This window comes from Danio rerio, chromosome 1 (genome assembly GCF_049306965.1).
Source record: "Danio rerio strain Tuebingen ecotype United States chromosome 1, GRCz12tu, whole genome shotgun sequence".
Lineage (NCBI taxonomy): Eukaryota > Metazoa > Chordata > Actinopteri > Cypriniformes > Danionidae > Danio > Danio rerio.
The window spans coordinates 40,847,374-40,871,742 of NC_133176.1; the positions used below are offsets into that span (position 1 = coordinate 40,847,374).

At 35.0% G+C, this 24,369-nt stretch overlaps 1 protein-coding gene across 7 annotated transcripts in view; it reads left to right on the forward strand.

Annotated features, from left to right (window-relative positions):
* The window catches only part of galntl6 (polypeptide N-acetylgalactosaminyltransferase like 6), a 727,623-nt gene that overhangs the window by 326,371 nt on the left and 376,883 nt on the right, over positions 1-24,369 (forward strand). For 5 of the 7 annotated variants that reach the window (XM_073948271.1, XM_073948265.1, XM_073948277.1 and 2 more), the window contains one exon: positions 21,066-21,305. In XM_073948271.1, coding sequence (XP_073804372.1) covers positions 21,066-21,305 — 240 coding nt within the window. Of the gene's footprint in view, positions 1-20,334; positions 20,774-21,065; positions 21,306-24,369 lie in introns of those variants that run through there. The other 2 variants (XM_005159991.6, NM_001145602.1) reach the window with 2 other exon arrangements.

The window sequence follows — 24,369 nt, forward strand, 5'->3', positions numbered from 1 at the left end:
GTGGGGGAAAACGAAGCACCCAGAGGAAACCTGCGTGAACGCAGGGAGAACATGCAAACTCCACACAGCAATGGCAACTGACCCAGCCAAAGCTTGAACCAACGACCTTCTTGCTGTGAATTGACAGCATTACCTACTGCGCCACTGCGTCTCTCTCATTCATTCATTTATTCATTAAATCATTTATTCTCAAAACTGCAAAACCTCAGGTAACCATTTAATTCATTCATTCTTCATGCATCATTCACTTATTTACACACACACACACACACACACACACACACACACACACACACACACACACACACACATACACACACACGTTAATTCATTCTCAACTAAACAAATGATATAATCTAGAGTTACCCAGAGAATCATTTGGGTCAGATTGTGATCTCTGGTCAAATGACGTGCACTGTCACTCCTCTCTCTCCCCTGTTTGAGCACCATCGCTATGCTGTCTAAAAACTCAGTCGGGAGATTTATTTTTCGATTGAAGCTGAACCTGGGTGTTCTTTTCCAGCAGGCTCTGGAGGGCTCTCACGCTGTCCTTTTCCTTATCACTGCGCGTACAGGCGGCTGCAGCCTCCATTTGAACGGCAACTGTCTGCTTTATCCTCAGCTTTCATCTCTTATGGTAGACCTGTGCTCAAAGAACTGCAGCAGCAGCAGCAGTACCGATTCGGCCCACTCACCTCATCTCCAGGCACAGATGCTCAGCTGTCACCCAAATCAAATCTCTGTCGTGTATTGTTAATGACGTGTGCATTTAATCTCATTTTGGTGATTGACACTTTCTTAATCAGCTTGCCTCTGTGTTCTCCAGTTCCAAGTCAGTCTGAAATATCAGCCAAAATCTAGATCGGTGTTCTTGTGAAATGAAGCAAAGCTCCCTGGTTCAGCGTTGCCAGGTCTTCCAAAACCAGAGCTTCAAAAAAAACAAGTTTAAAATAATTAGATTGTTAATTATCATCATTTTGTTTGTATTATATTATATTATATTATATTATATTATATTATATTATATTATATTATATTATATTATATTATATTATATTATATTATATTAATCATTAAATCAAATGTGTGTGTGTGTGTGTGTGTGTGTGTGTGTGTGTGTGTGTGTGTGTGTGTGTGTGTGTGTGTGTGTGTGTGTGTGTGTGTRTGTATGTATGTATGTATGTATATATATATATATATATATATATATATATATATATATATATATATATATATATATATATATATATATATATATATATATATTATATAATGAATGAATTATTAGCGCCCCTGTTTATTTTTTCCCCCAATTTCTGTTCTGGGAAGATTGTGTTAGCACATTTCTAAGCATAATAGTTTTAAAACTTATTTCTAATAACTGACATATTTTATCTTTGCCATGATGACAGTAAATAATATTTTACTAGATATTTTTCAAGACACTTCTATACAGCTGAAAGTGACATTAAAAGGCTTAACTAGGTTAATAAGGTGAACTAGGCAGGTTAGGGTAATTAGTCAAGTTATTGTATAACGGTGGTTTGTTCTGTAGATTATCGAAAAATAATTTTGCTAATAATTTTGTCCCAAAAATGATTTTTAAAAATGTATAACTGATTTTATTCTAGCCAAAATAAAACAAATAAGACTTTCTCCATAAGACAAAATATTATCAGACATACTGTGAAAATTTCATTGCTCTGTTTAAAATCATTTGGGAAATATTTAAAAAAGTTCATCAAAAAAAAAAAAAAGGGGGCTAATAATTCTGACTTAAACTGTATATGTGTGTGTGTGTGTGTGTGTGTGTGTGTGTGTGTGTGTGTGTGTGTGTGTGTGTGTGTGTGTGTGTGTGTGTGTGTGTGTGTGTGGAAAAAGAGAAAATGTAAGCACTAGTGTGGTCAGCTAAATATGTATTTAAAATAAAACTAATTCTAGCTATAACGATTTACACATTTATAGGTCTTAAGTCTGTTTACATCCTCTTTCTTCATTGTTCAGATCATGTCACATAGTGTATTTCTCCAATGAGTGGGTAAAAAGCGGATGTTTAATGGCACAGAGCTTAAAATACCTTAATGGCTAATAGTTATGAACAGACAGTTTCAGTCATTGAAATAGAAGAAAAAACTGTATCCTACTTTATAAACAAGCAAACATATTATTTTGAAATATGCCCAAATGACCTCAGTGTGCAACAATAAAAATGTTTTTGGTTGTTGTTGTTGTTGTTGTTGTTGTTTTAGTTTTATGTTTCCCAACTGATGTTTAACATACAACAAGGCAATTTGTCCTCTGTAGTTTCTAATATAATACAATATGTAAAACCTAATGTGATTTAATTAACTTTGCTAGTTAACCTTATTAAATTGTTAAATTAAATTAAATGTAACCTTTAGATTGCACTTCTAACTGAATACTATTATCCTGCAGAACAACTACAAACATTATATTTACTACTTTCAAATTAAAAACAAAGCAATATATACTTTTTGGGAAATATTTAAAAAAGAAAAAATATAAAAAATATATAAATATTTATAAATGTTTTGAAAATATCTTCACTCCATTAAACAGGAGTTGAGAATTAAAAAAATAATAATAATTCAAATTAGAATCAAACAAATGGTGGTCACAGTTGAAGTCAGAATTTTTGACGTCCTTTGATTTTTTATTAATTTTTTTAAATAAATTGTTTAACAGAGCAAGGACATTTTCACAGTCTGACAATATTTTTTTCTTCTGGAGAAAGTCTTATTTGTTTTATTTTGGCTAGAATAAAAAGCAGTTTTTAGTTTTTCAATAAACATTTTAAGGTTAAAATGATTAGCCCCTTTAAGCAATACATTTTTATAATCTACAGAACAAACCATCATTATATAATAACTTGCCTAATTACCCTAACCTGCCCAGTAAACCTAATTAGCCTAGTTAAGCCTTTAAATGTCACTTTCAGCTTCGTTCTTGAAAAATATCAAGTAAAAATATTATTTACTGTCATCATGACAAAGATAAAATAAATCAGTTATAAGAGATGAGTTATTAAAATGATTATGTTTAGAAATGTCTTGGAAAAACAGAAATTGGGGAAAAAAAACCAGGGTGGCTAATAATTCAAGGGGGCTAATAATTCTGACTTCCACTGTAAATAATATAACATAATATAATCACAATCATGGTCTCTGATTTGATCCCACATTTAAATGTAGGATTTAACTGTAACTGCATGAAAGTCTAGCTTAAGGAAGCAGATTCCCTAGTTCTTTCATTTTATTTTTATAGTTTATTATTTTTAGGATGTTAGTTGTCATTGAGCTGCGCTATTATACTGGAGTAAATTTCGTTACTCATTGATGTCCAGTGGTCTCCAGTTAATACAAAGGAAGTGCCTAAACCTACACTTCATGTAGTTTCTTTACAATGTAGAACTGCAGTCTGTGGCAATCCATTTAGTGATATAACAAGATGCAATTGTTTTTTGTTGACAGGCTTGCCCTCCTGCACTCATCGTGTCCTTTGACACGCTTGGCTAGTTGATGCTGTCTCCTCACTGGCAGTTACTAACATCTGCAAAAATATGCTTGTCCTGAAGATGACCTTCAAACTTGTTGCGCTTCAGTGAAAAGACAGATTATCACTATAGTATTTTAGTTTAATCCAAACTTCCATTTTTAAACGTTTTATATTGTCACAAAAATATATTTATTTTAATTTGGCTGGATTAAAAGCATTTTATAATAAAAAAAACATTTTAAGTTAAATATTATTAGCCCTTTTAAGAAGGTATTTTTTACCGATCGGCAAAACAAAACAAAAAAACAACTCACTGTTTTCCAAAAGACTTGCCTAAATAACCTTGTTAAGCCTTTAAATTTAGGCTGAAGATCTTGCATCTTGCAAAATAACTAGTACAATATTTTATACTATCATCATGGCAAAGGCAAAATAAATTAGTTATTAAAATGACTATCTAAAATGTATTTAAAGTATTAAAGTACTTTTTAATAAAAATTTTAATATGTATTAAAAATGTAATATAAAAAAATAATTATAAATGCACAGGAGGGCTAATAATTATGACTTCAATATACTATATATATATGTGTGTTATAAGCAGACTTGGCAACTCTGCTCACCGACTAGGTTCATAAAGCATTAGAGTAAAGTCGGCAGTGTATTTGTTAGATGGGAATTTTAGATATGTGCTGTGAAGCATTGTGTCGAGCAGTGTCCGGTTAACAAGCGTGAGAGGATATCCTTGTTCCCAGTCAAGAGGGATTAAGTAGGCCTCCATTCTCTCTGCTCCTGGCAGTCATTTCATCTGTTCAGTGTGGAGAACATAGTGATGTGAAGAGACCTCGGCCATGTACACCTGCTAGAAAGGTTGCACCGAATGTTCACGGAGTCGCTCGCCTCTCTAGATTCCATGAGTTTGCGTGAGGCCCTGCATCCATTAACATTTCTTTTTATTGATGTTAACACTTTGGTAACTACGCTGCCACAGTCCCTATTAAATGTGACCTTCTTCTACCCAGGCGAATGAATGTTATGAAATCGCTCAGCCCTTTGTGAAATGATTTATGAATTCGTACAGTCTGTCAGGGCCTATTTCCACTTCAAAGGGCCGTCTAATGAACAAAGTTTGTGTTCCGCCTTGGTTCCCCCTGATGATTTTTCTGATATATGAATCAAAGTGTTACTGAAATGTGCCGCTGTTTAACGTATTGTTTGCATTTAAGTAGATTTCTTGGACGTTTTAGATGTTCGCTGTTGAGTAATACTGTCAGGATTTTTTTTCTTTTTCTGCTGTTCTCTGCTTGTTTAGTCAGTGTTAACTCGATGCTTGTGAGTGATAGTCTGAGATGTAATATTTGTTTACTTTAGATCCTCCTTTTCAGCAGTCTCGATTGGCTTGTTTGGTATGCACCAGGGTTTTGATTGCAAAGTTTACACTTGTTGAAATAAAGATAAAAGAACAGCTTCACTAGAGTTTGCTTTAAACAAACTGAATATCATGGGACAATCCCATATTCCAACTTGAATTTATGAAAATTTTAATAGTTTTGCCCTGGATTTCACTTTTTTTCTTTACATTCTTCATTTCTAAGGGTTAAAGTAGTCTTTTAGCTGTCCTTCAATTACATTTCCATTTTTAATTAAGTTGTAGTTAGTAAAGATTAGATCTGGATTATCCGGTATCATGTAAAGGAGATGAGGTAAGACACAATTTATTTTACTATTTTATTGTTTGTAATGAATTACAGCTATTTACTTCCGATTTACATCATCACCACAGCCATGTGTCAGAACAATCTGTCGCCTTGGAATTATAAGGTTCTATCTGCGTTCTGAATAATTTCAAGATATTGAGCTTCAAAGTTTTTGCGTTCCATATAGCAAACAGTATGTGTGTAACAATTTATTTATTTTTTTTTAAACAAAAAAACTCTTAAAATGTAAACAACTTATAAAAAACATTCCATAATGTAAATGAGTTGTTATTTAATAAGAATATGTCAATAACTCATTTTTGACAAAAAATGTTAGATAGAACCTTATAATTCTAAAGTGACGAATTATAAAAGAACTCAATTACGGTTTGTGGACGTTAAATTAGGTTTATTTTGTACATTAACATAACAGATATCCATACAGCAGTGAAGATTAACCTGTATCCTGTCACATTTGTGTGCAAAAAGAGTGCAAAGCTAAACATGCACGCTGTCTCTGTGTGTGATTGTTTCTGCGCTGTGTGTGTATGTGTGTGTATCTGTGTGTGTGTGCGTGAACTTTGTAATGGCATTGTGTGTGACTCATCATTGCAACTCCACAACAAATGCATCAAATACTCATTGGTAAAGTTCTTACTGTAGTATTTCTCACAACTGTTACGTGAGATCTGCTTTCTTCGTGTCTGTTGTAAGACACAGCTGAGGGTGGACATTGTGGCACTCTGACAGGCACGTGGAAATGGTTGGCGTCAAGGACTACAAAGGCACAGTTCACAAAAATCGCTACAAGAGCTATAAAATAGAAACTTCTAAAAGGTATAATAAATAATCTGATGGATGTTTTGAGCTGAAACTTTACAGACACATTCTTGAGACACAAAAGACTTATATTATATCTGGAAAAAGGGGTAACCTAGGTGCCCTTTAAATTAGCTTATTCTGTTCACCAAAGCTGCTTCCAAGATTTAATTTTAGTTTTTTTTTTATTTTTAATTTTTAGAGATTTAATTTTCATCTTCATTACTACAGTCATCAGAGTCACATGATCCTTCAGAAATCACTCTATTATTATTATTATTATTATTATTATTATAAATGGTAATAGTAAAAAAAGCAATAATGACTGGAGTAATAAATTCATTTAAAACTACATGCAATAAGAAAGCAGCTATTTAAAATTTCAATAAATATTTAACAATTTAACTTTTTTTACATTTAATAAATGCTGCCTCCATAACCAAAATAATTTTCTTAAAAAAAACATGAAAAAAAAAGTAAACTTACCCCAAAGTTTTGACTTAGTGTTTGCTGAAAGAAAAAAAAAGTACAATGAACTGGTGTATTGCATCTCAAGTAATTTATTTAAGTATCCCCAGTCCCCCTAATTAATGAGTTCACTTGTTTCAAACATGTTTTCTTTCTTGTGTTGAAAACAAAGGAAGATCTACAAAAGAATGTTGGGGGAAAAACAGACATTGACTTTGACTTTGTCTTCCAACTTTGGATTTTCTCAACATTTTTCAAATTATCTTGTTTTCTTTTCAACAGATGAAATAATTTTATAAGCTCCTGAATATGTGTAATCAATTATATTTTTATTTATTTTTGAGGCTCTCTTGAATCTCCTAAAGCTTTACATATGGAAAACCTAATACAATCTAATACAATGTACAGGCATTTGGCACTGCAAGACGAGTAATTCAACAAAAGTACATAAAGGGCAGCATGGTGGCTCAGTGCAAGAATTCGAAGTCCTGGCTGTGCCAGTTGGCCTTTCTGTGTGGGGTTTGCATGTTCTACCGATGTTTGCATAGGTTTCCTCCGGGTGCTCTGGTTTCCCCCACAGTCCAAAGATATAAGGTTTAGGTAAATTGGATAACTTAAAATAGTGTATTGATGTGTGTGAATAAGAGTGTATGGGTTTTCCTAGAACTGGGTTGCTGCTGGAAGGAGATCCTCTGCGTAAAACAAATGCTGGAGTAGTTGGTGGTTCATTCCACTGTGTGTAGTTTGCATGTTCTCCCCATGTTGGCGTGGAATTTCTCCAGGTCCTCTGGTTTCCCCCACAGTCCAAAGACATGCGCTATAAGTAAATTAAATAAGTTATATTGGCCGCAGTGTATGTGTGTGAAAAAGTTTGTATGGGTGTTTCCCGGTTTTGGGTTGCAAATAAAAAAGCATCCACTGCGTAAAACATATGCTGGATAAGTTGCCAGTTCATTCCTCTGATAGAAGGGCTAAGCCAAAAAAATGAATGAATGAATGAATGAATGAATGAATAAATGGTACAAAAATATGGTGTTGCATTTTCTCCACATCCCTATAGGCTGCACATTCTGAGGAAATTGCTTCCTTCCATGTTGGAAAATGGATTGAAAGTGCATTCACAGCATATTACCATTATTGTGAGTTTTCGACTTAAAGTGGTCCTATTATGGGCTTTTTACAAGATGTAATGTAAGTCCCAGGTGTACCAGAATGTGTCTGTGAAATTTCAGCTTCAAACACACTACAGATCATTTTTATACCTTGCTGTAAAAGCCCTGTTTTGAGTTTAAGCAAAAACATGCAGTTTGTTTATCTCTTTAAATGCAAATTAGCTGTTATATCCCCCCCCCCTCCAGAAGTAGGCGTGTCCTTTACAGCACATGCTTCAGTTACTTAAAGGAATAGTAAAATGAAAGCCCATACTTTACTCACCCTTAAGCCATTTTTGTTGTAAGTGACTTTTTTTCTTTCACAGTCAAACACAACCAGAGTAGTTTTAAAATGATCCTGGCTCTTCAATGCTGTATAATGGTTTCAGTTAGTAACTTTTATTTTGAACTTCCAAAAGTGCTGAAATCTGTCATGGAACTAACCCATACGCTGGCAGTGTGGTTGAATTTTAAAAAATTATTTTTTAAATTTTAAACTCCAGTTATTGACTTTTGGTGGTGCCTGAATGTATGTTATGAGCAACTAATGTTTATGACATTTGATACATACCATGAGACACATTCAAGCTAAAGCTTCATGAATGAGCATGTATTGTGAGAACCACTAACCACACAGTTTATGACAGAACACTACGATGAGCAAGAAAACCAGCTGGCTTGGCTTTTCACAGTATATTCATCTTACAATGGTGCACATATGTGTATGCCCGTCTTACGCATATGTTGTTTTTGTCAGTCACACACACTGTAACACACATCGCCGGAAGTCAGTGATTGGAATTATAATTTAAAAAATTGAAATAGTTCTGTAACAAAATCACAACGCTCTACTATAAAAGACGTGCGTTACCCCCCTGATTGTATAGGAGTTCATTTTATGACCGAGTTATACTCTTTTGAAAGCTTTAAATTTAAACCACTATCCAAGATCATTATACAGCATTGAAGAGCCAGGATAAAGTTTAAAACTACTCTGAGTATGTTTGTCTGAAAGAAGAATTGTCATATACACCAAGGATGGCTTAATAGTGAGTAAATTATCATTTTTGGGTAAGCTATTCCTCTAAAGGCGACCTATTATGCTATTATTTTACAAGATATACAAGTAAAACAAGTCTCTGGTGTCCCTAGACTAGAGTATGTGTTTGTAGTTTCACATCAAAATACCCCACAAATATTTTTTTCTTTGAAACTGCCACTTTTAGGCTTTGATCCTAATTGTGTCATTTTGGTGACTGTCACTTTAAATACAAATGAGATTTTGCTTCCAGCCCTCTTTAAAAAAAATAAAATAAAATAGCGGAGCTGCAATTGCCTAAGTGTAAGCATAGTGGCGGATTCAAAAACAAGACTAACATTCTATGCTAATGAGGGAGAAATTGTTACTGATGGGTGGGATTTTCCCACTCTAATGACATGTACAAAGGAAGAATGCTTTAATCAGAAATCAGAATCAGAATAAGTTTTATCGCCAAGTGTACTTCACACACACAAGTATTTTATTTGATTTTTTTATCCACAGAAGCTTAACAGTGTAACAAAGTGACAAGTGGAAACTAGTGTATTATTAGTGGAAACTAGAAACACATAAAGTGAAAGTGGAAAATAAATATAAGAAAAGAAACCAAACTTTAGACAGAGTTGAACTCAGACAAAAGAGCTCTGGATGATGAATTGTATGTACAGATTCGTTATAAATGTACAAGTTATAAGGTGCAGTATACAAATGCGCATGACAAAGTTTTGCATTATATATTGTTATTAGGTGCTGTGTACAAGTGCGTATGAGAAACTGTTGCACATGTTTATTGCACAGTAGGGGAATATTAACTGTTCTTGAGGTAGATGGCCTGAGGAAAGAAACTTTTCCTGTGTCTGGCTGTTTTTGTGCTCAGTGCTCTTGATCAAGTGTGTTTATAATAATAATAATAATACATTTCTACCATTATAAGCTGGCTACATTCACGCATTGTTGCCACACAGCTGCGTTTAACAAACACAATCATCGCCCAATGACGGTTGGGTTTAGGGGTGGGGTTAGGTGCCACGCCTCCTTTTTAAAATCATACAATTCCATACGACTAAACTCATATGAATTTCTATGAATTAGCCACTTAACTGACAAAACATACAATACTTACGTTTTTCTCGTGAGATCAGGCTGGTTTAAAAAATTAGAAAGTGATTTTTGCATAAAATGACTTTTTACATAACTTTGCAGATGCTTTGGAGCCTTCTTGGAGAAACTTTAATGTTTCTTAACACACAAACTAAAAGGACACTAATAGAAAGCTGGCTGTCATCTGTGCATCGTGAGTATTAAACCAAGCTCTCTTCAATGTCAGATGTAAAATACACACAAGGCTAAGTCAAAGCACACATGCATAGTTATGTTTGTATGTATCCAGTTATGTTTGTGAATGCAAATAGTTGGGGGAAATTGATCAATTTATTTGATCTGTGAAATTATTTTTTTTGGACAAGGCATTTACATGCTACTAATACACAGTACTAAAACTAATATAGGACTATTGTTAATGTCCTACTAAAGTTTCAAATTTGGCATTAGCATAATGACTGCTAAATGAGTGTATTGTGGTTTTGTCTATTGCTTATTTGTTAATACAGTGATGGCACAGAAATGCATAATTTCCAGTCTGAGGAATGTGAACCACTCTGAGTATAATATCTGGGTTGCCATATAGTAATTATGGTAATTATGAAATGCTGTGAATGCAGTAAGAGGGATTAAGTAGACAAGCAGACAAGGTCCCTACACAGGGGAAAGTAGCAGTGGTTTCACGTGATGCACAGATGTGGGTACTGTATATATAACCAATGCCATCTGTAGTGCACTTCAAATTGTACACTTCCTTTGAATTGAAATGCACCTATACTGAACAGAATTTCCATGGACAATGGTGCTTTATCTTATTTTGAGTACGTCTTTTAGATTTATTGGTATAAAAATGCAGGTTTTAGTTAGTGTTCGGTGTGCAAAGTAACTAGTTATTGCAATTAAATTACTTTTCCATTAATAAAGTAATGTAAGGGATTTTTTATCTTTAGGTCAGTTAAATACAGTTACTTTATAATTGAACTGCCCTAAATACTGTAAATAAAGTCTACGGTTCTGGATAAATTAATGTAGAAAAGCAAGGTGTCATAGACAACCCAGGCTCATTCTGAAAACGTACCTCTATATACATTTCTAGGGAACGCCAAATAAGTCTCAGGAGCTACATTTTTTTTTGCAGTTTTTGTTTTCATTCATCCAACAGAGGCCATTGTGTACACTTTTTGAGATCTTACATTTGTCTGGTGAGTGCCATTCGCACCCGCTGTTCTTGCACAAACCAACCAGAGGCCGCTGTCGACTGTTTGACTGACTTGAATGACTGACTGACTGACTGACTGACTGACTGATCGACTGACCAACACTTCTCCTTCCCTGAACCCAACCAATTGTATTGATTGACCAGCCCACCCACTTCCCTAAACCCAACTGACAGTTTTCAAAAGCAATCCAGAAAAAGAAAAGCCCTTGTCTAAATTTTTTATTTATTTATTTTTTTTACCACATTTTCAGATTTTACCACATACTCACACTGTTAATTACTTGTTATTTATTTTTTGGATTCTGTTTTTGTCTTACCTGCTTTCTGGAACCGTTATTCACCGGACTCAAAACCCATCATCATGGTCAACTCCTCTTTTGTGTCTCAAGTCCGCTGACATACATGGCAAGTTAACGGGGCAAACTGTTAACAATGGGAAAGCCGTCCATATGCTGTGTTATAGGGGAAATTCCGGGAAAACAAAACTATACAATTGGCTTAAGATTGGCAATGAAAATTTGGGACATTGCAACCTGCAGAACCTGGGAATTAAAAACAAAAAAGAGGACATATTGAGAAACAGCCCTGGTCTGACTGTGACACAAGCATAGACTGTAAAAGATATGGACGTAGTATTCGTGACGTCACCCATAGGTTTATAAAGAAACCAAAAGACTACCAGCAGATGTGGCTACCTGTCACCATTTTTTTTGCACGTCATCGCACCAACCGAGGGATACCAAATAAGGACAAAGAGGCACAGCGTGAGTGGAGGTACATATGCATGCTGGCATTCTGCTTAGGAGAAATGCTTAATACTTCATTACCTGCGACTTATTTGTGTTCTGACCACATACACATTGTACATTATATCAATCAAGTGTTTGACTTTTTAAAAACACTGTTGTAAGACATTAAGCCTCTAAGCATTGTTCTTATGACGTTTTTCAACAGGTGAAATGTGCAAATTACTTCCAAATACTTCAAATATAGTCTGTGTTAGTAAATGCAAGACTATTTATGAAATCCAGCATAACACTGTATGACAACGCTTCAGATGACTGTTCTAGAGCCTACAGCTAATCGATCTGTCCGATTCTGGAGTGTATTACAGCTCTAAAAAATATATATATATATATATATATATATATATATATATATAAATGATACATGATCTTAAATAAGACCAAGGCCACGTGAATGGTTTATGAGCACAGTTAAGTGCACACTGTATGCCATATCATGTGATAATTGTAAGAAATAATTCCAAAAGGCAACTGACTGTAAGCCACATAAAACAACACAAAAATATGATGAATAAGCTGAAATCAGCGGCTAATCAACTGGAGTCAGCTGAGGTGAAGTGACGGCAAGCAACGAGACCTAGCTGTTACTCAAGTGGCCACACCCTTAATTATGCAAACTTAATATAACCTAATATAAAAGAAACGGGTGAGTTATTAAAAAATTCATCCCCCTCACAGTTGACATGAAGGGTAATATTATATATGAATCAAAATAGTTCTTTGTACCAGGCTAGAAACACCCTTTTTTCTGTTGTAAAGTTGGCCATTCTAACAGTAGGCTCAATAGAAATTTGCTCCAGAGCCAGGACTAGTGGAATTTCAATAAATTAAAGTTTCAGTTACTTCAGTAGTGGCTTCCCGAGGGACAGCGGTAGGTTGTCGCTTGTACACAGGGTAATTGTACCTTTTGTTATACAAATCTATCTTGAATAATAATTCTGTTTTTATTATGAAAAGCAGTTAGATTTATCAAGTATATGCTTAGTAATCAATGAATTAAAAAATTGAGTATGAGTATGAAACATGGTGCCATTACTTTGCTAAATTTCGTATTTTTTTTATCCAACAGTTCTGTCTGGTTCTTGAATCTTATTGGCTGATAGCCGTGCAATATTCTGCAAATAACAGCACTTGTCCAGCCTCTTCACCCTTGTGTATTACTCCGCCCAAATAATGCAACAAGCAGAGAACTCTGTACAGTTTGACAAATAAGGCAGCTTTTGGACAATATAATGTACTTTTGAGCTTTTTTTTTTGTCTTTAATGTAGTTGTTTAGATTGTAACTGTGCAGTTTATTTATAAGGATAATGCCTTTTTTAAATATTTATAATTTCTGAGATACAGCGTGTCGGCGGCCATTAAATTAATTGTCATTGCAAGATGTCTTCTCTGCAGTCTATAGGACACTGACATAGTGGACCTGGTCCACTACGTAGTTGGCATAGTAACACCCACTAAGGAAACATCCATGCTACTGTGAGGGTTGGGTTTGGGGTTGGGGGAGGTATAGGCGGTCATCCATTACATAGTATACCTGGTCCAGTAGGTCATCAAGCTGCGGGCTGCGTTAAGGACTGTCTGTCATTGAGCAGACCAAAGATGGTTGATGTTGTCCATCCACAAGATGCCACAGAGACCATATAATAAGCCCTTAGAGAAGGAAAAAAACAGTGTAATTTTAAACTACAGTTGATCAAATCATTATAAAACTAGCAGGTGCCTTTTTAAGTTGATCTCTCTCTTTTTTATGTTGTACTGCTGTATACCATATTAATTGTCGTGTGTTGAGTGTAAGATGGGACTTGCACATCGGGAATATATGTATTTTGTGTTGGCCACTCTTTGTATAACCCTGAGTAACTTTTTGGTTGGCCATCTGTTTGTTTCTAATGAGTCTCCTGTTTTTAGACTAGTTCAGTAAGAAGAAATGCCTGCATGTGTTTAGCATTTTTCTTTATTGCAAACACAAAAGTAATCTGGTATTGTTTGTGTTGCTTTTCCTGATTGCAACAAAGAAATACTTGGAAATCTCTGTAGGCTGATGACATTTCATGCCGTTTAGCCTTATAAACCAAAAATGTCAGCAAAATCACCTGTTTTGCCACCACTTTAGACATTACACTAGAGAATCATTCAAATACTAGCTCTAAAGTGACGTTGGTGAAGTAGCAATGACTTCCGCTGTTCTGACGTCAGCTGATGTGAATGAATGGTGAAAGAAAGTAGTTCCTCATACACAAGGATTTTGAGATTCTATGTGTTTGATTTTCTTTTTCTTTTCATTCACATCCCACCAGTGCTGATATACAGCCACATCGTACTGCTACGAATGTGATGTTGCTCATTTATGTATTTTATTCTTTGTCTTTTATCTAGTCAAGTAATTGAATTATATATTGAATTACTTAGTTAATTAAGTCACTTTTCAGATTAACTAAATTTAAATGTGTAATACATTTTTAATGGTGTAATTAGTTCTCAGTAATTCATACATTTTCAGAAGTAACTTACCGAACACAAGTTTGAGTGTTTGTCATTATATGCTCAAAACTCTATTTGTGATTTTACTCAAATCTTCCCTCCCTAAAATCCTTCAAACGTTCGCTCTTCCTCGGGCAAACAATTTGTCTGTTTCTCCTCAGATGAACACTCATTTGTCACATTTCACAATTAGCTGCAGGCATGGCATTTAGCTCATTGAGTTGTGATTAGAATAACTCATTGTGCTTGTCCTCCACAGCATCTGCACACATGACTGCTGAATATCAGCATGCCCATTATTTGTCACTTTGTCAGTTTAAACTGATGCTGAATACATTTGATGGTGACTATATTCGCTCTATGATTTGTGTGTGGCTGTCATCCAATGTTCATCCCAACCATTTATTTATGTCACTTGCTTTATGGTGCATTAATTCGGTGAGGAAGACAGTTCACTTGGGGATCCTGGGCTGGTTGATGGGTTGGACTAATTAATTATTATTATTATTATTTTCTTTTTTTTTCCTTTTTTTTTTGAGAAGGCGCACAGCAGACAGTCAAACTCTGAGTTATGGAGTGGAATAAAAACAAAAGCTTGTACCCAGAGGCCTGCAAAGTCAAATCCGGTAACATGACAGTTGCGTTGTAAACCGAATGTAAGACCTTGGCATTTGACCCCAATTTTCTCCAGGGGTAATGTGGTAGCGGACCCTTTGGTTTGACCTTAGAGCTAACAACACTCCCTGTGAGCATGCATTTGTGGCTTTGAGAGGCTGACTAAAACCCGCTGTTGCAAATAGTAGCGAGCTGTCACACATCCAGTGTTAGAAATTACTCATGCGGGAATGAGCAAGTCCAGCTGATGCGTTTCACACAGCCATATGTTGATTCTATAACACCTTTTGGTTCAAGATAAACCCGCTAGACTGATGATTAATATAGCCGGGCCTTGTTCATGAAGCTAGTGTGTTGTTATGCAGTTCTTTATTTGAAAAAGGTATACATGTATGCACACACACAACTGGCCAAGTATTCTCATCTGATAGCATTCCTTGATCTCAAAGGCAGATTTGTCTTTGTACAATATCTGAATGTCAGTGTTTTATTTATTTATTTTTTAAGTTACTAGGCACCGCCAGCATTTTTGTTGATTTGCACCTAAATTTAAAAACCCTCCCTCTAAATATTTTCTGTTATGAACATTCACTGTAAAAATGCAGGGTTTCATGCAATTCATTCATGTTGTCCCAACACAAATTGATTAAGTTAATGTAACAAATTTAGCAAAGTGAATTTAATAAAAAAAAAAAAAAAAGTTGGCCCCAAAATCTGTTCATTTTAAATAAGTAGTTTGAACAAGTAGCAAATTTTTTTTTTTTTTGTATTTTTTTGGAGTGTATGGGCCACTTTATATGTTATAATAAAGAGCCATGAAAATGAAAAATGCTAATAAAAAGAGAGAAAGTAGCGATTTTTATTTTTTTTAACAAAATATTTCATGTTTAGTCTTGTCAACTTCTTTTAATTTGTAAATGTACATCCTTTCCTATCATTCAGACATGCAACACATTCCAAAAGAGTTAGGACAGGCGCGGTTTAGGGCTAGTAATCAGGCAAATCGATTGAATAATAATGTGATTTGAAACAGGTGATGTCAACAGGTGATTGTAATTATGATCTGGGAGAAAAGCAGCATACAAGAAAGGTTTGGTCCTTTAGGAGCAAAGATGGCCAAGGATCGCCAGTTTGCCAACAAATACAGTTGAAGTCAGAATTATTCGCTCTCCTGTTTATGTTTTCCTCAATTTTTATTTAATGGGGAGAAGATTTTTTCAACACATTACACATTTCTAAACCTAACTATATATATGTATATATATATATATATATATATATATATATATATATATATATATATATATATATATATATATATATATATATATATATATATATATACACACACCTCACACACACACACACACACACACACACACATTATTCCACTGTGGTGACCCCTGATACAGAAGGGAGAAACCCAAAGTGAAAGTGAGATTGACAGGTTATCATCCTATTCATGACACAACTAAGTTTCTCTGTTTTTAAAGGGATCTCTTGCACTGACTTTGTCTCAGAGAGATTCACAATTGTCAAAACATGAGTGATCAGAGTCCATCCACACCTGCCTGTGTTCATCTTTACATAGGGATCCATCTACACTTTCTCTGACCATCTTTGCATTTGTACCTAGGAAGGCCTGAAAGTTCTTTAACTTATTCTGGGCATGCACTAAGGCTTCCCCTACCATAATAAACCAAGAATGTGGCTTGCTGTAAAAACTTTCAATGAAAAATAAACATGTTCTCTTCATTGATGAGATATCTTTCCTTTAAAAAAAAAAAGCAACCTTAAAATGGTCAAGTGTGTTAAAATTTACCTCCATAATACTTTCAAACTATAACAAAAATCACACGTTTAATTTATTTAAAGATTTTGATTTATTTAAAGATTGGATCTGATCGCCTTCCATAGGTGCACATACAGTACCATGGCCTAGCATATGCATAATTAAAGTTCAAATTATTCATGTTGTATTCAGTCACATTGTCATTAGAGGTAATGGGATTGTTTGTGTTTGTTTGTGAAATGCAAATAATGTGATTTTAGTATAACCATTTTTTTTTTGTATTTATTTATTAGAACATTTTTGTATTTATCAAATAAATTTTTTTTCCTGTGGTGCTGATATTTCATTTCTCAAATTGTAAATATCATAAAAGCCTTTATGTTTTGTCTTTCTCTCTCAATTTCAAAGCCATAGGCAGAGTTTAATCTATATGGAAGATTGGAATTCCTCAGTCTTCTGTCACAGTAAATATGCTGAATCAAATGATTTGACTGATGTGCTGCACTGTGGTAATTAAGACAAAGAGGGGCATGAAACAAGTTTCTGCCTTTAACTAATTATTCTCTTCAGTTCTTACAGTGCTTTTTTTTCCAGTATTTTTGTTAGTTCTTACAGTGTTACTTTTATATTTGTTTTACATTTAGTATATGTGATTTTAGACCACAAAACCAGTAATAATTTGAAAATTGAGATATTTACATCACATCAAATCTGAATAAATATTCTTTCTATTGATGTATGGTTTGTTAGGATCTTTTTCTGAAATAAAACAATTTTACTCATCTTCTTTAAAAAAAATGAAATATTGAAAACAACGTTTTAACCTTTATGTTGGAGATGTTTTTTTTATCCATTCTAGGGTGAATTTGAGTATTAATTTGGCCATAACATTTTCTGTGTTTTAGCTAGCAGAATGAATTTTGGTGACAAACCTTATTTTGACAAATATTTAAAGAAAATGCATAGATTTTTTTTGCTAAAAAAAAAACGTCACAATCAAATTCACATTATTATGTTATGAAAACATCCAAAAATTGTTATGTTAGGATGAAAACATCCACTACATTAAACTGCTGTAAAAATGCATCAGATAAATATATAATTTTTTTCAATAGTTTAATAGTTTTTGCAAAAACCTGTTAATCACGTTGCTTAGAAAAGTACAGCATTTTAACTCTGTAATTGCCAAATTCATACATGATCTCACTATTTTGTTGAAAAAAAAACACATATTTAGGTATTTTTATTATAAAATGTAATTGTGAACTGGATTTTTTTTTAACCTTTTATCAAAGTCTTTGACATGTAAAAACAAACACTGCCTTTGATGCATTGTTTTTCATTAATTTTCTATTTTTTTTTCTCCCTAAATTCACTGTTCATGACTGTTTTTGACTCATTGACTTCTATTATAACCTCATTTACTTTTCATTATTACACAATCATGAAACCATTTTTGATTGTTGTTGGATTTCCCTTTTGGGAAGAGGTAAAATTTGCCTTTTTTTACTGTTGATCATTAGTAGGCACAATTAACTATATATATATATATATATATATATATATATATATATATATATATATATATATATATATATATTATGTGTGTCTTCAAAATGAAGAGAAGGCAAAAAAATTGTGTCAAAACAAGCAAGTTCTACCTGTGTCCAAACATAAACTTTCTTTAAAATAAATAAAACAATAAAATTTTTCAAATGTTTTAAAAGTTAAAAAACTATAATAAACTTAATTTTTGGACAACAATCTGTCCAGGTTGGTGTCCTCAGCAGTAAATAATAATAAATATTATTTATTTAACAAATAATTAAACCATTATGATAAATAAAGTTAAAAAACTACCTTTTTAAATAAAAAAAAATAAAGTTTTATTGAGATGCTTGTTGGTGATTGTATGGGTTTTGGCCAGATTGGGTAGCAATACATGAACAAGAGAAAATTAAGACATGTTAAAAAAATATTTAAGACCTACAACATGATATTTTAGTAAATGTAAGAGGCCTAAAACTTTTAAGGCCTAAAACTTGGATTTTAATATTTAAGACTTTTTAAGTCGCTACGGAAACCCTGAAAACACTGGTTTTGTGGTCCATGGTCACAAATGCTGATTTATGCTAACATACATTAGTCATTTGAGTACAGAATTTTTATTTATTATTTTTTTTTTTTCTATGAGACTGGTATTTTCACATTGGAAAAAGAAACTGCTGTCCATGGTGCTGAAACAAATACTTATTGTGGATCAGCAGTTCAGAGTAGGTCGTGCCTGTTGGCCCCCTCTGTTGGTTGTGTTGAAAACTCAAACAATCACAAAGTTTCTCTCTGTATATATTATTTATATAGTGGCAAGGGAAAAACACCTTTGTTAGATTGTATATCAATGCATTTAAATATTCAGGACTAGATCCAGCATGGTATTGATAAAATTCATGAAGATCTGCAATTCACTTAGAAACACGAGGTGATCCCTTGTGAACGCTGTCTCCATATGTTGTGCTGCAGTGCCTTTGGTGAAAGTGTACCTGCACCACACCCCCATCTGTCTGCCTTTCCTTTCCATCAAGTACAGCAGGATTCAATAATAAATAAACACCTTCAAAGAAATGTGCGCCTCTTACACAAAGTTTAAAAAATCATCAGCTGGTTTGACTTATATTGTGTGTGACTGATGCCTGATAATATATTAAATGATGATGCACAATAAATGTATGATTACTAAACTCTTTTTTAGCCATTTGATTTGTATTAGAGTTTATTAGAACTTCTTTGTCAGGCTTCAAAAACAAAACAAAACAAAACAAAAAAAAACTAAAATAATTATTAGATTTGACAAAACACACAGTGGATCGCAGCAAAAAATATCATGTGATAAAAAGCTTCATAGTTTCATACTGTACTTCCAGACAGGATAATAATGATAAAATGCAACTACAAGTGCTTGACTTGTTATATATGTATTATGAAATCTTAAATAGTAAATATAATCAGCATAATAACATAGTTTCTTTAAAATAATATTGCTCTGAAATCTGAAGTAATGACTGCATAATATTCAGTTATTAATTTAATTCATATTTTAATATTTACTTCCCAGTAGTTCTGTTTTATGGGCTAGTCTTTTTTTTTCTTTTCTTTTGTCATTAAATGAAGCTTTAAAAAGTAGAAGAGACTTGTTTTAGATCAATAACATTTTAGATGAACTGCTTCAAATGATATGGCTTCCTCACTTTAACTGTAACAGTATTCTTTAGTTCCTAATATTGTGATTTAGCTCATAATTATGCTGCCATTTAGCTTATAAGACACATTTATGCAATCAATAATTATAGGTTAATGGGTATCATTTATAAGTGTTAATGACATTTTACGTATCTTCAATGTAGCGATATTAACAATTTAATATATTTATAAAATACCTATATTCATTTTAAACATACAAACATATTGTGTTTAACCTAATAAAATGTTCAGTTTATTCTTAGTTTTCTCCCCCCAAAATAAACATCCCTTACAAGTTCCCACTATTGCAACTTAAATATCAAACAATGTGTATGTCAGTGTGTATGGAGTCGAACTCCTGCATTTGCGTGTTGAAGAACAAGCGGAGCTCCAGTTCAACAGCTCAAACCAAACCTAAGGATCGCTCTCCTCTCACTGTGCGCGCTCGTGTTTGGTGTGTAGCCTCCAGACCGCTGCTTCTCTCTGCTGTCCCACACATCGGAAAACATCGCCCGGCTTGCAAGGATGTTTTCACATTAATGCGCAGCGCACGTGGTTTATAACCGCAATATCTAAAATGTTGGGGTAACGAGAAGTCGCCCAAGGAGGAACGAGAAATATCCGTAAACCTTCAGTAGGTGGTACGCCCGCGCGAGGCTTTTAAGGAAGAACACGAAACGATTCTAAATTGTATCTCGAGTGCATTGCCTGAGATAAAAACGCAGCGCTCGTCGTTGTCCAGCAATTATCTTACTCTCTCGCGTGTCTTCAGCCAAGAAGAGAGGATTACCGAGCAACATACATGTCTCAACATGCAAATATCCCTCTACTGTAAGTCGTTTTCTTATGACTTGCGCGCGTTCCGTCTCGCGTGACTGATAAAAAACGGGCTCGTCTTATATTTTTGTGTGTGTGTCTTCGATATACTGTTACAAAATTGTCTTCAATTATTAATCCATGCATGTTCTTCAGGTTGTTCAGTTAATGTTACGCTAATAGCGGATGTCAGTTAAGAGTGCGAGTGCTGCTTTCGAGCCTGGGATTAATGCGCGTTTGAATATGCTGCTCCGTTTCATTTTAGAGTGTTTGTTTATGTGACGCGGCGACTCTGTCTTCCTTGCAGGTGAAAGTTTGTCGTCTTTTGCGAGGGGAGAAGCGGAGCTCGAGTGCACACACGGCAGACTCACGTTCATCTAGCGCTGGATTGTGCCTCGTGTGCGTCTTCAAAATGAAGAGAAGGCAAAAGCGCGTTCTGCAGATGGCATTTCTGTTCATGGTGGCTTTAATTTTCCTGCCAAACGTCGGCCTTTGGTCAATGTACAGAGAGAAGAGCCTTATGAAGTCGCACGAGCCTGGAGAGCAGGTCAGTACCTTTGACATCTGTGTGACTCCGTATTTAAGGGTTAATTGTTGTCAGTCAGACCTTGGTGCTGCATAACAGGGTAAATAACAGTCTTGTGCACAGCTTTAGCCCATCTGGGTTATGCAGATGCTCGTTATACATTGTTTCAGAAGTTATTTTTGTGAAATAAAGTTCAGGTCATAAGTGAAGTGCATTTTTAACTGTGGTGTATGTGGTTGGCAACGTTGAATTCTTTGATTTCTTTTTTTTTTGGAATGCTGTGAACTGTTGTAAAGCATAATTTCTGTTTTCCATACAGCCTAGGTCTATTAAAAATGGCTTTTAATTATACCTAACATTAGTTTGTTTGTTTAAAACTTGAAAATTTTGTTAGAAATGGTTGGAATTGTTGTTTGGCCATATATGTATTAAGTGTATAGTCTGTATACACTTGATTGGTGTATTCACATGCATGAGTTACTACGTGACTTTTGACTTTTCATTTTCTCTAACTAACCCTACAGTACTCTAATTAAACTTTAAGAATACAAAACCAAATCGTTATGCGCCTTGTTCAGCTGTTAATGAATAGTTAACATTATTGTGTGTTTGCCTCCCACAAGATTATGCATTTAGGAGCACTTAGGAAGTCAGCAGTTTTGCCTTCAGGGAAACATAAATCACCAAGTCAGAAATGAAAGAACATTTTCTTGCAAGGCGTGCAGAAATGAAGAGGATGAAGCTCTGTCTCATGCTAATATTGAATATTTATTGTTGATCTTCCACTAATGCTCTCAAGGAGAAGGAGAGAACAATTCAGTTCCTATTGAATGTTTGATCTTCAAGAGATTTGGGATTATAGCATCATTTTCTTAGGTTGAATTCCTTAATCATGCCTTACTCTCAGAGAACAACAAGGATAAGCTCATTTACTTTGCAACTGGCTGCTGCTTAGGATGAGAGTGCCATCAGTGATTCTCTTAGCCAGATGTCATTGTGGCATGTTTAGTCCCTTAAAAGCATCTTGCATGTGGAAAATCACTTGTGCTTCCTTACATACAGTACAGCTCCTGCTTCTACTGGGGTTCCGCCACAGATTGGCACTTGGTCGGAACTGGCATGCGTTTACACCAAAGTGAGGTAGAACCCACTAGGCATGGGACGATAAACATTTTCAAGGTATACCACGGTTTAGAAAAATTCAAGGTTTTAAAACTGCCAAAATGTTGTTATATCGTTCCTACGATACATGTAAGATTAGTTTTTTAAAAAAAAAATGTTGTTGTTATTATTATTATTATTATTATTATTATTTATTTTTAGGTTTGTTTTTTGTTTTAGGACAGCAGAAAATATGTTTAAAGATGCCATTTTAAATTTTCAATCAAATCTGAAAATTGTAATGAAACAAAGACAGCAGAAGTCAATGATTCATTTGAATTATGTAGTCTGACATGTTTAATGTTCCAAAATACTTTAAATGTTTCTTAAGATAAAATATATTTTGTTCAAAGCAGAAAAAAGTTTTAGTTTTTTTTTACCCAGACATTTAAAATGAATATATTTTAGAGCAGTAATCACAATACCATGAAACCGTGATATTTTTTATCCAAGGTTATCATAGCGTCAGAATCTTTTACCAGCCCATGCCTAGAACCCACTGCCCCCTTCACCGGTTACCCTATTTGAAAACTAAGTTGTCCAAAATGTCCCCTAAGGATTTAGGACTGCTTTATAACCAGCATCATCACTCATGGAAGAAAACATTGTGGCAATTCCTTCTAGTCAACTTTACAGACTAATGTTCCCATCTACCGATTTCCCTTCTCTCGACGTACTGTATGTGTGCAGCCCTCACCAGCTGCCGAGGGGTGCTGTTGGTTCATTTGATTCCGCCCTCGGGTACCTACTCGCTTTTGGTCTCTGCAGCTGTGATGTAGTTCTAGCGCTTAAGGGAAAATGCTGAGTCTGTTTATTGCGTCTCGTAATTGCTCCTTTCTCATTTGTTTTGCCGGGGTTGCATGACTTTAGCCCTGGGCGAGCACAACTGCACAAATCCAGTCTCTTCATTAAAGTCAAATAAGCGAGCAGGCACCACATTGTTGACAGGGCCAAAAATATCAGAGCAGCACCTCATGCGGGGTGCTGTCCTTTCGGTCTTGGTCTCTACTGACCTACTCTCTGCTGATTTCCTCAATGAGCTGTTCTCCAGGCCAAACAAGCTCGCTTGCTCAGTGGGAATTTGTAGACGATTTAATGCAATTAAAGCTGGTAGGCCTAGAAGCTCGGGAGTGTCTCAGATAGTGGACTCGATCTGTAAACTCTGCCGTCTGAATATTTGATGAAGTAAATCAGATGGACTATTGATTATCCAGCAGTTTTAGGAGAATATAATTAGAGGATTGAGAGCGCGCTCCATGAGGAATAAGGCTGGGGAGGGCACACAAGCATGAGAGCAGTCTAGAATGATACTCAATCCCCTCATGTCACACACTTTCCTGTCTCAGAAGGAGCTTGAGTTTACCGGCTCGATAGAAAGATCCCAGTGCCTGTTATTGTGCACCTGTCAGAGCGGGAGAGATAATTGACAGCAGAGATATTGTGTCAATAAGCCCCCAAGAATCCCGGTGAATAAACCCGCCTTGTGTGTCCTCTTTTATTATCCGATAGCAATTACCCATGATTGAATCAAGCTTGGAATCCCAAAAAATCCTCCCCCAGCGACGTTAACCGAGGTTTAACAAAACAGCGACGGGAAGTGCAGACGTAGTGCAGTGGGTCCCTTTCTTCGGGGAAGATGTGTGTTGAGCTCTGTCCCTCCTTCCCTGTCAAAATCTCGGCTTTCTGTCCTTTGGGAGACAATCATGTTGAATTAGCTGTGGCGGCCCACTCCTGGCGCGGGTAAACAGCATCTGTGTACTTCGGTGGGTGGTATGCGCGGCGCCAGTGCTACGAGATGGACGTGTGCTGATAAGCGTGTGTCAGGACTGATAACCTTCCCTCAGCTTCTAACAAGAGCCCACCATTGAGCATGACATTGCCCATGAGCATTATGAAGAGGCTGTATATGCAATCCTATCTCGCC